Source organism: Haliotis cracherodii, unplaced genomic scaffold (assembly GCF_022045235.1).
Source record: "Haliotis cracherodii isolate W230 unplaced genomic scaffold, xgHalCrac1.p SCAF_15, whole genome shotgun sequence".
NCBI lineage: Eukaryota > Metazoa > Mollusca > Gastropoda > Lepetellida > Haliotidae > Haliotis > Haliotis cracherodii.
This window is the reverse complement of record NW_027266270.1, coordinates 24,234,026-24,247,148: the sequence shown is the minus strand read 5'-3', so window position 1 is coordinate 24,247,148 and position 13,123 is coordinate 24,234,026. Positions and strand designations below refer to the sequence as shown.

The window sequence follows — 13,123 nt, the reverse complement described above, 5'->3', positions numbered from 1 at the left end:
TCCATGAAATGAAGAAATCTCCAAAGTTAAATTTTCTGAGAATTTGAAATAAGTATTGATGTGAGACCCTGTCAAAAGCTTTCTCTTGATCTATTTTGATGAGATATGAATCATCATCATCACGATTATTTACAATGTCAATAACATCTCTTAGGGAGTGAAGGTTGTTAGCTATGTCTCTTCCTGGTACACAGCAAGATTGTTCAGGGGAGACAATTGAGGACATGACAGTTCGTAATCTTAATGACAACACTCTGGATATTAGTTTACAATCTACATTTATCAATGAAATAGGCCTGTAACATTTAATGTCTCTCTTGTCACCTTTCTTTTTATAAAATAAACTAATTATGCTCTTTTTCATGGTACGTGAAAGACTGTTTTCTTTGTGTACACAATCAACAACTTGTATGAAGAAGGGGCATAAAATGTTCCAAAACTTCAAATAAAACTCAACTGTTAGACCATCTGGGCCTGGTGATTTATTTTTCTGCATACCTTTGAGTGCCACGGTAAGCTCACTCTGAGAAATATGTACTTCGCATGAATTCCTCTCATCTTCGGAAAGCTTGTCCTTGATATTATTAACAATGTCCTGTTGTTTTTCTACATTACAGTGTTCAGCAGTGAATAAAGAGGAGTAAAATTGTTGAGCAGTATCCAAGATATCCTCTGTGTTGTTGGCTATTGTACCGTCTCCTCTGAATAATTCTTTGATCGAGTTTGCTTGCTGTTTTGTTTTTTCTAGATTTAAAAAGTATGAGGTATTTCTGTCGGAATCGAGCGTCCACTGGGCCTTTGACCTGAGAATGGCTCCTTTGCATTTGTTAATCTCGTATGTCTCCAGCTCATTTTCTATTGATTGTAAAACAGAAGATACATAGCCAGGAATGGAGGATATCTTATGATATTCTATTCTAAGCTTATTTTGAATTTTAAAATAATCAGCTTTTTCGTGATTGCTTTTTTTGGATGCATAATACCTGGACAACTTTTTGAACTGATATTTTAAGTTATCCCACCATATCAATGGTTCAGTTTTAAGTAAAGGGCACCCTTTTGCCTCTTCTATTATTTCAGTGATCTTTTGATAGAATGTGCAATCGTCAAGAAGCTGATTATTAAAAATCCATACACCAGGACCCCTTTCTATAGGAGAAAAGTCTAACCTTGATACAACAATGTTGTGATCACTCACAGAGGAATATCTAATGTAACAGTTGATCATATTTGAAATAAGGTTTCTTGAAACAAATATCAGATCGATCCGAGATTGTTTAATAACTCCTAATACAGACTGTATTCGAGAAAACTCTTTTTTGTCATAGTTCTTGTACCGCCATATATCAATTAGGTTGTTTTTGTGAAGAAAGGTGTTTAACACATTGCTACTTTGGATGTTAAATGTTGTGTTATTGGGACCTTTATCAAGTGAAGGATCAAGAATTTCATTAAAATCTCCAGCGCAAATTAAATGCTCATGATTAACCCATTTCATTAAATCATTGAAAAATAGTATTCTCTCTCTAGGATCGTTTGGGGCATACACATTTAATAAAATTACTGTTTTATCTTCAAGAGATAGAGACGCCTTTAGTAGTCTTCCATCAATGTCTTTTTCAAGCATGGCCACCTTTTCTTCAAAGTCAGGAGAGATCAAAAGAGCAACTCCTTTTCTAGCATTACCAGCATTAGAGTATAAAATTGTTCCTGGCCATAAATATTTATATTTTTCAATGAATTCATCTGACCAAAAGGTCTCCTGCAAAAAGGCAATATTGACATGGGAGTTCGTTAGTAGAGAGAATACATTTTGCATTTTTGTGACATCACGGAGTCCATTCACATTCCATGACCATGTTGTGACCATTGCAAATATAAATATGAAATGTATGTACAAACACATTGTTAGTTTATACACCGTTCTCAGACACGCCAGATATTTCTCGTCGATCGTTAACCTTTTCTTCTTTCTTCTTCTTTTGTTCATCTTTTTTACTTTCTCTCAATTTATTTTTTAAGTCATTGTTCTGAAGTACACAGTCTGTGATCTTGGGTTGTATTTTATTTCTTCTTCCTCTTTTCTTCGAAGATTTGTTCCATTTAAAAGGTGCTATATTTTCATGTCCATCTTGAGGCAACGACTGTCTCATTGTCTTATCATCACTCTCCATGTCATCTCCAACACGGTTATTTGTACAAGGAATTTCAGAGGCTTGATCAAGTTTTTCGTCTTCATTTTCTTCTCCTTTTTCCTCTATTGGTCCATCTTTGTTTCTTTTCTTTTCTTCAGGCTCAAAGTCCTCAACAGATGTATCATCATTATCTAAAGGATCTTCATCCCAGGACCTTTCAGGGGCTAGTTCCTTTTCTTGCTCCGACTCGTCTGACATGCTGTACTGACCGTTGTCTTCCTCGTCTAGGAAACAGCTGCAGCTACCAATAGGTAGAGAGCACAGTTCACAACTACGTTTAAGTCTTCTTTCTGTGTTGCAGTTTTTGGCAATGTGGCCATGTCCGTTGCACTTAAAGCATTTGGTATTTGGGCATTCTTTAACCATATGGTCTCCCGAGTTGCATTTAAAACACAATCGTTCTTGATTATTATGAATGACTCGAAAGTATCGATAACCATCTAATGTGTTGAAACCCATGGAGTATGGCAAGGATTTACACTCAGGGGGGAAAGCGACGCGCACATACCTGGTACCATCAAAAATGCTAGTGCCTTTCAGGGTCCTGTGTTTAATATCACTTTTCAAAGTGATACCCCTTTTGATCAACATGTTTTCAATTTCCTCATCATCAATGTAGGGTGGAAGGTGTAGGAATGATACTACGACGCTTTCACAATGAAGTAACCTGAAGTTAATCGGTGTACCTCCTATTTTCAAGTCATCAGTTTCTGCAAGAATCCTTGCCTCGTTACTGTCTGGGACAGTGACATCATAGCATTCTGTTCCTTTTAGGACGCACGCCCATACATCGGACACATATTCCAATAGCGCACAAGATAATACACTAGCACTAATCACTTTGTTGTTACCAACATTCACTTCAATAGTGCAATCTTTCAGATATTTTCTCTTCTGTTTGGTGTCCGCCATTTTGAACCCAGTGAGCGTGGGAGATTCAAAGACAACCAAAGTCAATAGCATGCACAAACGTGCATGCAAATGTTTAAGGTCTTCGGACAACTACATATCAAAGTGTTGCCTACCTTGTTAGCGTAAATCTGGTATTCCACGGAACTTGTGAACGATTGAATCTGAGAATCTGTGTTGCTCGATCGTCAGCACGTCCACACACCTCAATGAGTCCAGAGTGCTAACCATTACACCATAGAACCGCTTATTTCACATTGAAAGTCTTGGGTATTACAACTTACTCCAAATCCCTTCTGCAGAGATGCGTGTGACTGTTCCATTATCGGACTTGTCAGATATGATGAATGATGTGTCAAGGTGTAGTTCTAGCGTGATGCAAGTTGTACACGCGCCGGACATATGTGCTACACTTTAAAGTGGCCCACAAACTCAATTAGTAGTTTTTTCTCGCTATTTCATTTCTGTCTTCTCTCTTGTCAGAGGTGCTCGATACTGTCTTTTTATGGACTGCTGAAGTCATTGGCGCGTATCTTTCACGCACTTCGGGAATTTGGCAACATTCTGTTTTTAAAAAAGTAGGTCCCACCGAGATTTGAACTCGGATCGCTGGATTCAAAGTCCAGAGTGCTAACCATTACACCATGGGACCAGTTGACGGACGTGTATAATGCGTATCAATAATTTGACAATGGAATCAAGAGCAATCAAGTGGGGACACACTCTTGTGTGTGTTTGTCATTTATCATGTACTGGATTGATGAAAAATCATTAAGGTGGGATTACTGTTTGACATAACAATTGTGTGAGTGATGTAGATGTGTAAAGGTAGTTTTACTTGTCCAAAGCAGTTTGCTGACTTTTTAGTGGTTGTGAATGCCAGATGAAAATCATCTTCAAAATCCTCCAAAAGAAGGCTGTAGGTTCTACCGAGATTTGAACTCGGATCGCTGGATTCAGAGTCCAGAGTGCTAACCATTACACCATAGAACCGCTTATTTCACATTGAAAGTCTTGGGTATTACAACTTACTCCAAATCCCTTCTGCAGAGATGCATGTGACTGTTCCATTATCGGACTTGTCAGATATGATGAATGATGTGTCAAGGTGTAGTTTCTAGCGTGATGCAAGTTGTACACGCGCCGGACATATGTGCTACACTTTAAAGTGGCCCACAAACTCAATTAGTAGTTTTTTCTCGCTATTTCATTTCTGTCTTCTCTCTTGCCAGAGGTGCTCGATACTGTCTCTTTATGGATATCATTACCCATCTGATTTGGTTTTCTTTTCAACTGTAGTTAAGAAATGTATATTTCAGACGCTGTGATTTCAAAACGGCCATAATCATCAATGAAAGTGGCCTTCGTTTGCTGAAGTCATTGGCGCGTATCTTTTACGCACTTCGGGAATTTGGCAATATTCTATTCTTAAAAAAGTAGGTCCCACCGAGATTTGAACTCGGATCGCTGGATTCAAAGTCCAGAGTGCTAACCATTACACCATGGGACCAGCTGACGGACGTGTATAATGCGTATCAATAATTTGACAATGGAATCAAGAGCAATCAACTGGGGACACACTCTTGTGTGTGTTTGTCATTTATCATGTACTGGATTGATGTAAAATCATTAAGGTGGGATTACTGTTTGACATAACAATTGTGTGAGTGATGTAGATGTGTAAAGGTAGTTTTACTTGTCCAAAGCAGTTTGCTGACTTTTTAGTGGTTGTGAATGCCAGATGAAAATCATCTTCAAAATCCTCCAAAAGAAGGCTGTAGGTTCTACCGAGATTTGAACTCGGATCGCTGGATTCAGAGTCCAGAGTGCTAACCATTACACCATAGAACCGCTTATTTCACATTGAAAGTCTTGGGTATTACAACTTACTCCAAATCCCTTCTGCAGAGATGCATGTGACTGTTCCATTATCGGACTTGTCAGATATGATGAATGATGTGTCAAGGTGTAGTTTCTATCGTGATGCAAGTTGTACACGCGCCGGACATATGTGCTACACTTTAAAGTGGCCCACAAACTCAATTAGTAGTTTTTTCTCGCTATTTCATTTCTGTCTTCTCTCTTGCCAGAGGTGCTCGATACTGTCTTTTTATGGATATCATTACCCATCTGATTTGGTTTTCTTTTCAACTGTAGTTAAGAAATGTATATTTCAGACGCTGTGATTTCAAAACGGCCATAATCATCAATGAAAGTGGCCTTCGTTTGCTGAAGTCATTGGCGCGTATCTTTCACGCACTTCGGGAATTTGGCAATATTCTATTTTTAAAAAAGTAGGTCCCACCGAGATTTGAACTCGGATCGCTGGATTCAAAGTCCAGAGTGCTAACCATTACACCATGGGACCAGCTGACGGACGTGTATAATGCGTATCAATAATTTGACAATGGAATCAAGAGCAATCAACTGGGGACACACTCTTGTGTGTGTTTGTCATTTATCATGTACTGGATTGATGAAAAATCATTAAGGTGGGATTACTGTTTGACATAACAATTGTGTGAGTGATGTAGATGTGTAAAGGTAGTTTTACTTGTCCAAAGCAGTTTGCTGACTTTTTAGTGGTTGTGAATGCCAGATGAAAATCTTCTTCAAAATCCTCCAAAAGAAGGCTGTAGGTTCTACCGAGATTTGAACTCGGATCGCTGGATTCAGAGTCCAGAGTGCTAACCATTACACCATAGAACCGCTTATTTCACATTGAAAGTCTTGGGTATTACAACTTACTCCAAATCCCTTCTGCAGAGATGCATGTGACTGTTCCATTATCGGACTTGTCAGATATGATGAATGATGTGTCAAGGTGTAGTTTCTAGCGTGATGCAAGTTGTACACGCGCCGGACATATGTGCTACACTTTAAAGTGGCCAACAAACTCAATTAGTAGTTTTTTCTCGCTATTTCATTTCTGTCTTCTCTCTTGCCAGAGGTGCTCGATACTGTCTTTTTATGGATATCATTACCCATCTGATTTGGTTTTCTTTTCAACTGTAGTTAAGAAATGTATATTTCAGACGCTGTGATTTCAAAACGGCCATAATCATCAATGAAAGTGGCCTTCGTTTGCTGAAGTCATTGGCGCGTATCTTTCACGCACTTCGGGAATTTGGCAATATTCTATTCTTAAAAAAGTAGGTCCCACCGAGATTTGAACTCGGATCGCTGGATTCAAAGTCCAGAGTGCTAACCATTACACCATGGGACCAGTTGACGGACGTGTATAATGCGTATCAATAATTTGACAATGGAATCAAGAGCAATCAACTGGGGACACACTCTTGTGTGTGTTTGTCATTTATCATGTACTGGATTGATGAAAAATCATTAAGGTGGGATTACTGTTTGACATAACAATTGTGTGAGTGATGTAGATGTGTAAAGGTAGTTTTACTTGTCCAAAGCAGTTTGCTGACTTTTTAGTGGTTGTGAATGCCAGATGAAAATCATCTTCAAAATCCTCCAAAAGAAGGCTGTAGGTTCTACCGAGATTTGAACTCGGATCGCTGGATTCAGAGTCCAGAGTGCTAACCATTACACCATAGAACCGCTTATTTCACATTGAAAGTCTTGGGTATTACAACTTACTCCAAATCCCTTCTGCAGAGATGCATGTGACTGTTCCATTATCGGACTTGTCAGATATGATGAATGATGTGTCAAGGTGTAGTTTCTAGCGTGATGCAAGTTGTACACGCGCCGGACATATGTGCTACACTTTAAAGTGGCCCACAAACTCAATTAGTTGTTTTTTCTCGCTATTTCATTTCTGTCTTCTCTCTTGCCAGAGGTGCTCGATACTGTCTTTTTATGGATATCATTACCCATCTGATTTGGTTTTCTTTTCAACTGTAGTTAAGAAATGTATATTTCAGACGCTGTGATTTCAAAACGGCCATAATCATCAATGAAAGTGGCCTTCGTTTGCTGAAGTCATTGGCGCGTATCTTTCACGCACTTCGGGAATTTGGCAATATTCTATTCTTAAAAAAGTAGGTCCCACCGAGATTTGAACTCGGATCGCTGGATTCAAAGTCCAGAGTGCTAACCATTACACCATGGGACCAGTTGACGGACGTGTATAATGCGTATCAATAATTTGACAATGGAATCAAGAGCAATCAACTGGGGACACACTCTTGTGTGTGTTTGTCATTTATCATGTACTGGATTGATGAAAAATCATTAAGGTGGGATTACTGTTTGACATAACAATTGTGTGAGTGATGTAGATGTGTAAAGGTAGTTTTACTTGTCCAAAGCAGTTTGCTGACTTTTTAGTGGTTGTGAATGCCAGATGAAAATCATCTTCAAAATCCTCCAAAAGAAGGCTGTAGGTTCTACCGAGATTTGAACTCGGATCGCTGGATTCAGAGTCCAGAGTGCTAACCATTACACCATAGAACCGCTTATTTCACATTGAAAGTCTTGGGTATTACAACTTACTCCAAATCCCTTCTGCAGAGATGCATGTGACTGTTCCATTATCGGACTTGTCAGATATGATGAATGATGTGTCAAGGTGTAGTTTCTAGCGTGATGCAAGTTGTACACGCGCCGGACATATGTGCTACACTTTAAAGTGGCCCACAAACTCAATTAGTAGTTTTTTCTCGCTATTTCATTTCTGTCTTCTCTCTTGCCAGAGGTGCTCGATATTGTCTTTTTATGGATATCATTACCCATCTGATTTGGTTTTCTTTTCAACTGTAGTTAAGAAATGTATATTTCAGACGCTGTGATTTCAAAACGGCCATAATCATCAATGAAAGTGGCCTTCGTTTGCTGAAGTCATTGGCGCGTATCTTTCACGCACTTCGGGAATTTGGCAATATTCTATTTTTAAAAAAGTAGGTCCCATCGAGATTTGAACTCGGATCGCTGGATTCAAAGTCCAGAGTGCTAACCATTACAAAATGGGACCAGCTGACGGACGTGTATAATGCGTATCAATAATTTGACAATGGAATCAAGAGCAATCAACTGGGGACACACTCTTGTGTGTGTTTGTCATTTATCATGTACTGGATTGATGAAAAATCATTAAGGTGGGATTACTGTTTGACATAACAATTGTGTGAGTGATGTAGATGTGTAAAGGTAGTTTTACTTGTCCAAAGCAGTTTGCTGACTTTTTAGTGGTTGTGAATGCCTGATGAAAATCATCTTCAAAATCCTCCAAAAGAAGGCTGTAGGTTCTACCGAGATTTGAACTCGGATCGCTGGATTCAGAGTCCAGAGTGCTAACCATTACACCATAGAACCGCTTATTTCACATTGAAAGTCTTGGGTATTACAACTTACTCCAAATCCCTTCTGCAGAGATGCATGTGACTGTTCCATTATCGGACTTGTCAGATATGATGAATGATGTGTCAAGGTGTAGTTTCTAGCGTGATGCAAGTTGTACACGCGCCGGACATATGTGCTACACTTTAAAGTGGCCAACAAACTCAATTAGTAGTTTTTTCTCGCTATTTCATTTCTGTCTTCTCTCTTGCCAGAGGTGCTCGATACTGTCTTTTTATGGATATCATTACCCATCTGATTTGGTTTTCTTTTCAACTGTAGTTAAGAAATGTATATTTCAGACGCTGTGATTTCAAAACGGCCATAATCATCAATGAAAGTGGCCTTCGTTTGCTGAAGTCATTGGCGCGTATCTTTCACGCACTTCGGGAATTTGGCAATATTCTATTCTTAAAAAAGTAGGTCCCACCGAGATTTGAACTCGGATCGCTGGATTCAAAGACCAGAGTGCTAACCATTACACCATGGGACCAGTTGACGGACGTGTATAATGCGTATCAATAATTTGACAATGGAATCAAGAGCAATCAACTGGGGACACACTCTTGTGTGTGTTTGTCATTTATCATGTACTGGATTGATGTAAAATCATTAAGGTGGGATTACTGTTTGACATAACAATTGTGTGAGTGATGTAGATGTGTAAAGGTAGTTTTACTTGACCAAAGCAGTTTGCTGACTTTTTAGTGGTTGTGAATGCCAGATGAAAATCATCTTCAAAATCCTCCAAAAGAAGGCTGTAGGTTCTACCGAGATTTGAACTCGGATCGCTGGATTCAGAGTCCAGAGTGCTAACCATTACACCATAGAACCGCTTATTTCACATTGAAAGTCTTGGGTATTACAACTTACTCCAAATCCCTTCTGCAGAGATGCATGTGACTGTTCCATTATCGGACTTGTCAGATATGATGAATGATGTGTCAAGGTGTAGTTTCTAGCGTGATGCAAGTTGTACACGCGCCGGACATATGTGCTACACTTTAAAGTGGCCCACAAACTCAATTAGTAGTTTTTTCTCGCTATTTCATTTCTGTCTTCTCTCTTGCCAGAGGTGCTCGATACTGTCTTTTTATGGATATCATTACCCATCTGATTTGGTTTTCTTTTCAACTGTAGTTAAGAAATGTATATTTCAGACGCTGTGATTTCAAAACGGCCATAATCATCAATGAAAGTGGCCTTCGTTTGCTGAAGTCATTGGCGCGTATCTTTCACGCACTTCGGGAATTTGGCAATATTCTATTCTTAAAAAAGTAGGTCCCACCGAGATTTGAACTCGGATCGCTGGATTCAAAGTCCAGAGTGCTAACCATTACACCATGGGACCAGTTGACGGACGTGTATAATGCGTATCAATAATTTGACAATGGAATCAAGAGCAATCAACTGGGGACACACTCTTGTGTGTGTTTGTCATTTATCATGTACTGGATTGATGTAAAATCATTAAGGTGGGATTACTGTTTGACATAACAATTGTGTGAGTGATGTAGATGTGTAAAGGTAGTTTTACTTGTCCAAAGCAGTTTGCTGACTTTTTAGTGGTTGTGAATGCCAGATGAAAATCATCTTCAAAATCCTCCAAAAGAAGGCTGTAGGTTCTACCGAGATTTGAACTCGGATCGCTGGATTCAGAGTCCAGAGTGCTAACCATTACACCATAGAACCGCTTATTTCACATTGAAAGTCTTGGGTATTACAACTTACTCCAAATCCCTTCTGCAGAGATGCATGTGATTGTTCCATTATCGGACTTGTCAGATATGATGAATGATGTGTCAAGGTGTAGTTTCTATCGTGATGCAAGTTGTACACGCGCCGGACATATGTGCTACACTTTAAAGTGGCCCACAAACTCAATTAGTAGTTTTTTCTCGCTATTTCATTTCTGTCTTCTCTCTTGCCAGAGGTGCTCGATACTGTCTTTTTATGGATTGCTGAAGTCATTGGCGCGTATCTTTCACGCACTTCGGGAATTTGGCAATATTCTATTTTTAAAAAAGTAGGTCCCACCGAGATTTGAACTCGGATCGCTGGATTCAAAGTCCAGAGTGCTAACCATTACACCATGGGACCAGTTGACGGACGTGTATAATGCGTATCAATAATTTGACAATGGAATCAAGAGCAATCAACTGGGGACACACTCTTGTGTGTGTTTGTCATTTATCATGTACTGGATTGATGAAAAATCATTAAGGTGGGATTACTGTTTGGCATAACAATTGTGTGAGTGATGTAGATGTGTAAAGGTAGTTTTACTTGTCCAAAGCAGTTTGCTGACTTTTTAGTGGTTGTGAATGCCAGATGAAAATCATCTTCAAAATCCTCCAAAAGAAGGCTGTAGGTTCTACCGAGATTTGAACTCGGATCGCTGGATTCAGAGTCCAGAGTGCTAACCATTACACCATAGAACCGCTTATTTCACATTGAAAGTCTTGGGTATTACAACTTACTCCAAATCCCTTCTGCAGAGATGCGTGTGACTGTTCCATTATCGGACTTGTCAGATATGATGAATGATGTGTCAAGGTGTAGTTCTAGCGTGATGCAAGTTGTACACGCGCCGGACATATGTGCTACACTTTAAAGTGGCCCACAAACTCAATTAGTAGTTTTTTCTAGCTATTTCATTTCTGTCTTCTCTCTTGTCAGAGGTGCTCGATACTGTCTTTTTATGGATTGCTGAAGTCATTGGCGCGTATCTTTCACGCACTTCGGGAATTTCGCAACATTCTGTTTTTAAAAAAGTAGGTCCCACCGAGATTTGAACTCGGATCGCTGGATTCAAAGTCCAGAGTGCTAACCATTACACCATGGGACCAGTTGACGGACGTGTATAATGCGTATCAATAATTTGACAATGGAATCAAGAGCAATCAACTGGGGACACACTCTTGTGTGTGTTTGTCATTTATCATGTACTGGATTGATGAAAAATCATTAAGGTGGGATTACTGTTTGACATAACAATTGTGTGAGTGATGTAGATGTGTAAAGGTAGTTTTACTTGTCCAAAGCAGTTTGCTGACTTTTTAGTGGTTGTGAATGCCAGATGAAAATCATCTTCAAAATCCTCCAAAAGAAGGCTGTAGGTTCTACCGAGATTTGAACTCGGATCGCTGGATTCAGAGTCCAGAGTGCTAACCATTACACCATAGAACCGCTTATTTCACATTGAAAGTCTTGGGTATTACAACTTACTCCAAATCCCTTCTGCAGAGATGCATGTGACTGTTCCATTATCGGACTTGTCAGATATGATGAATGATGTGTCAAGGTGTAGTTTCTATCGTGATGCAAGTTGTACACGCGCCGGACATATGTGCTACACTTTAAAGTGGCCCACAAACTCAATTAGTAGTTTTTTCTCGCTATTTCATTTCTGTCTTCTCTCTTGCCAGAGGTGCTCGATACTGTCTTTTTATGGATATCATTACCCATCTGATTTGGTTTTCTTTTCAACTGTAGTTAAGAAATGTATATTTCAGACGCTGTGATTTCAAAACGGCCATATTCATCAATGAAAGTGGCCTTCGTTTGCTGAAGTCATTGGCGCGTATCTTTTACGCACTTCGGGAATTTGGCAATATTCTATTCTTAAAAAAGTAGGTCCCACCGAGATTTGAACTCGGATCGCTGGATTCAAAGTCCAGAGTGCTAACCATTACACCATGGGACCAGTTGACGGACGTGTATAATGCGTATCAATAATTTGACAATGGAATCAAGAGCAATCAACTGGGGATACACTCTTGTGTGTGTTTGTCATTTATCATGTACTGGATTGATGTAAAATCATTCAGGTGGGATTACTGTTTGACATAACAATTGTGTGAGTGATGTAGATGTGTAAAGGTAGTTTTACTTGTCCAAAGCAGTTTGCTGACTTTTTAGTGGTTGTGAATGCCAGATGAAAATCATTTTCAAAATCCTCCAAAAGAAGGCTGTAGGTTCTACCGAGATTTGAACTCGGATCGCTGGATTCAGAGTCCAGAGTGCTAACCATTACACCATAGAACCGCTTATTTCACACTGAAAGTCTTGGGTATTACAACTTACTCCAAATCCCTTCTGCAGAGAGGCGTGTGACTGTCCCACTCTTGTGCGTGTCTATCATTTATCATGTACTGGATTGATGAAAAATCATTAAGGTGGGATTACTGTTTGACATAACAATTGTGTGAGTGATGTAGATGTGTAAAGGTAGTTTTACTTGTCCAAAGCAGTTTGCTGACTTTTTAGTGGTTGTGAATGCCAGATGAAAATCATCTTCAAAATCCTCCAAAAGAAGGCTGTAGGTTCTACCGAGATTTGAACTCGGATCGCTGGATTCAGAGTCCAGAGTGCTAACCATTACACCATAGAACCGCTTATTTCACATTGAAAGTCTTGGGTATTACAACTTACTCCAAATCCCTTCTGCAGAGATGCATGTGACTGTTCCATTATCGGACTTGTCAGATATGATGAATGATGTGTCAAGGTGTAGTTTCTAGCGTGATGCAAGTTGTACACGCGCCGGACATATGTGCTACACTTTAAAGTGGCCCACAAACTCAATTAGTAGTTTTTTCTCGCTATTTCATTTCTGTCTTCTCTCTTGCCAGAGGTGCTCGATACTGTCTTTTTATGGATATCATTACCCATCTGATTTGGTTTTCTTTTCAACTGTAGTTAAGAAATGT

General features: G+C 39.4%; 1 protein-coding gene and 22 non-coding genes across 23 annotated transcripts in view; all 23 read right to left on the bottom strand.

Annotated features, from left to right (window-relative positions):
• Window positions 1-1,913: 1,913 nt before the first annotated feature.
• LOC139461599 (aspartic and glutamic acid-rich protein-like) overlaps window positions 1,914-13,123 on the bottom strand; it is a 41,007-nt gene continuing 29,797 nt past the window's right edge. Inside the window, exon 3 of the mRNA XM_071243074.1 lies at window positions 1,914-2,436. Within this exon, the coding sequence (XP_071099175.1) occupies window positions 1,914-2,436 (523 nt within the window). The remainder of the gene's footprint in view (window positions 2,437-13,123) is intronic.
• Trnaq-uug (transfer RNA glutamine (anticodon UUG)) lies at window positions 3,685-3,756 on the bottom strand. The gene has a single exon. It is a non-coding gene; the product is annotated as a tRNA-Gln (tRNA).
• On the bottom strand, window positions 4,026-4,097 carry Trnaq-cug (transfer RNA glutamine (anticodon CUG)). Its single transcript has one exon. It is a non-coding gene; the product is annotated as a tRNA-Gln (tRNA).
• On the bottom strand, window positions 4,543-4,614 carry Trnaq-uug (transfer RNA glutamine (anticodon UUG)). Its single transcript has one exon. It is a non-coding gene; the product is annotated as a tRNA-Gln (tRNA).
• On the bottom strand, window positions 4,884-4,955 carry Trnaq-cug (transfer RNA glutamine (anticodon CUG)). Its single transcript has one exon. It is a non-coding gene; the product is annotated as a tRNA-Gln (tRNA).
• Window positions 5,401-5,472, bottom strand: Trnaq-uug (transfer RNA glutamine (anticodon UUG)). The gene has a single exon. It is a non-coding gene; the product is annotated as a tRNA-Gln (tRNA).
• Trnaq-cug (transfer RNA glutamine (anticodon CUG)) lies at window positions 5,742-5,813 on the bottom strand. The gene has a single exon. It is a non-coding gene; the product is annotated as a tRNA-Gln (tRNA).
• Window positions 6,259-6,330, bottom strand: Trnaq-uug (transfer RNA glutamine (anticodon UUG)). Its single transcript has one exon. It is a non-coding gene; the product is annotated as a tRNA-Gln (tRNA).
• Window positions 6,600-6,671, bottom strand: Trnaq-cug (transfer RNA glutamine (anticodon CUG)). Its single transcript has one exon. It is a non-coding gene; the product is annotated as a tRNA-Gln (tRNA).
• On the bottom strand, window positions 7,117-7,188 carry Trnaq-uug (transfer RNA glutamine (anticodon UUG)). Its single transcript has one exon. It is a non-coding gene; the product is annotated as a tRNA-Gln (tRNA).
• Window positions 7,458-7,529, bottom strand: Trnaq-cug (transfer RNA glutamine (anticodon CUG)). Its single transcript has one exon. It is a non-coding gene; the product is annotated as a tRNA-Gln (tRNA).
• On the bottom strand, window positions 8,316-8,387 carry Trnaq-cug (transfer RNA glutamine (anticodon CUG)). Its single transcript has one exon. It is a non-coding gene; the product is annotated as a tRNA-Gln (tRNA).
• Trnaq-uug (transfer RNA glutamine (anticodon UUG)) lies at window positions 8,833-8,904 on the bottom strand. Its single transcript has one exon. It is a non-coding gene; the product is annotated as a tRNA-Gln (tRNA).
• On the bottom strand, window positions 9,174-9,245 carry Trnaq-cug (transfer RNA glutamine (anticodon CUG)). Its single transcript has one exon. It is a non-coding gene; the product is annotated as a tRNA-Gln (tRNA).
• Trnaq-uug (transfer RNA glutamine (anticodon UUG)) lies at window positions 9,691-9,762 on the bottom strand. Its single transcript has one exon. It is a non-coding gene; the product is annotated as a tRNA-Gln (tRNA).
• Window positions 10,032-10,103, bottom strand: Trnaq-cug (transfer RNA glutamine (anticodon CUG)). Its single transcript has one exon. It is a non-coding gene; the product is annotated as a tRNA-Gln (tRNA).
• On the bottom strand, window positions 10,440-10,511 carry Trnaq-uug (transfer RNA glutamine (anticodon UUG)). Its single transcript has one exon. It is a non-coding gene; the product is annotated as a tRNA-Gln (tRNA).
• Window positions 10,781-10,852, bottom strand: Trnaq-cug (transfer RNA glutamine (anticodon CUG)). The gene has a single exon. It is a non-coding gene; the product is annotated as a tRNA-Gln (tRNA).
• On the bottom strand, window positions 11,188-11,259 carry Trnaq-uug (transfer RNA glutamine (anticodon UUG)). The gene has a single exon. It is a non-coding gene; the product is annotated as a tRNA-Gln (tRNA).
• On the bottom strand, window positions 11,529-11,600 carry Trnaq-cug (transfer RNA glutamine (anticodon CUG)). Its single transcript has one exon. It is a non-coding gene; the product is annotated as a tRNA-Gln (tRNA).
• On the bottom strand, window positions 12,046-12,117 carry Trnaq-uug (transfer RNA glutamine (anticodon UUG)). The gene has a single exon. It is a non-coding gene; the product is annotated as a tRNA-Gln (tRNA).
• Trnaq-cug (transfer RNA glutamine (anticodon CUG)) lies at window positions 12,387-12,458 on the bottom strand. The gene has a single exon. It is a non-coding gene; the product is annotated as a tRNA-Gln (tRNA).
• On the bottom strand, window positions 12,735-12,806 carry Trnaq-cug (transfer RNA glutamine (anticodon CUG)). The gene has a single exon. It is a non-coding gene; the product is annotated as a tRNA-Gln (tRNA).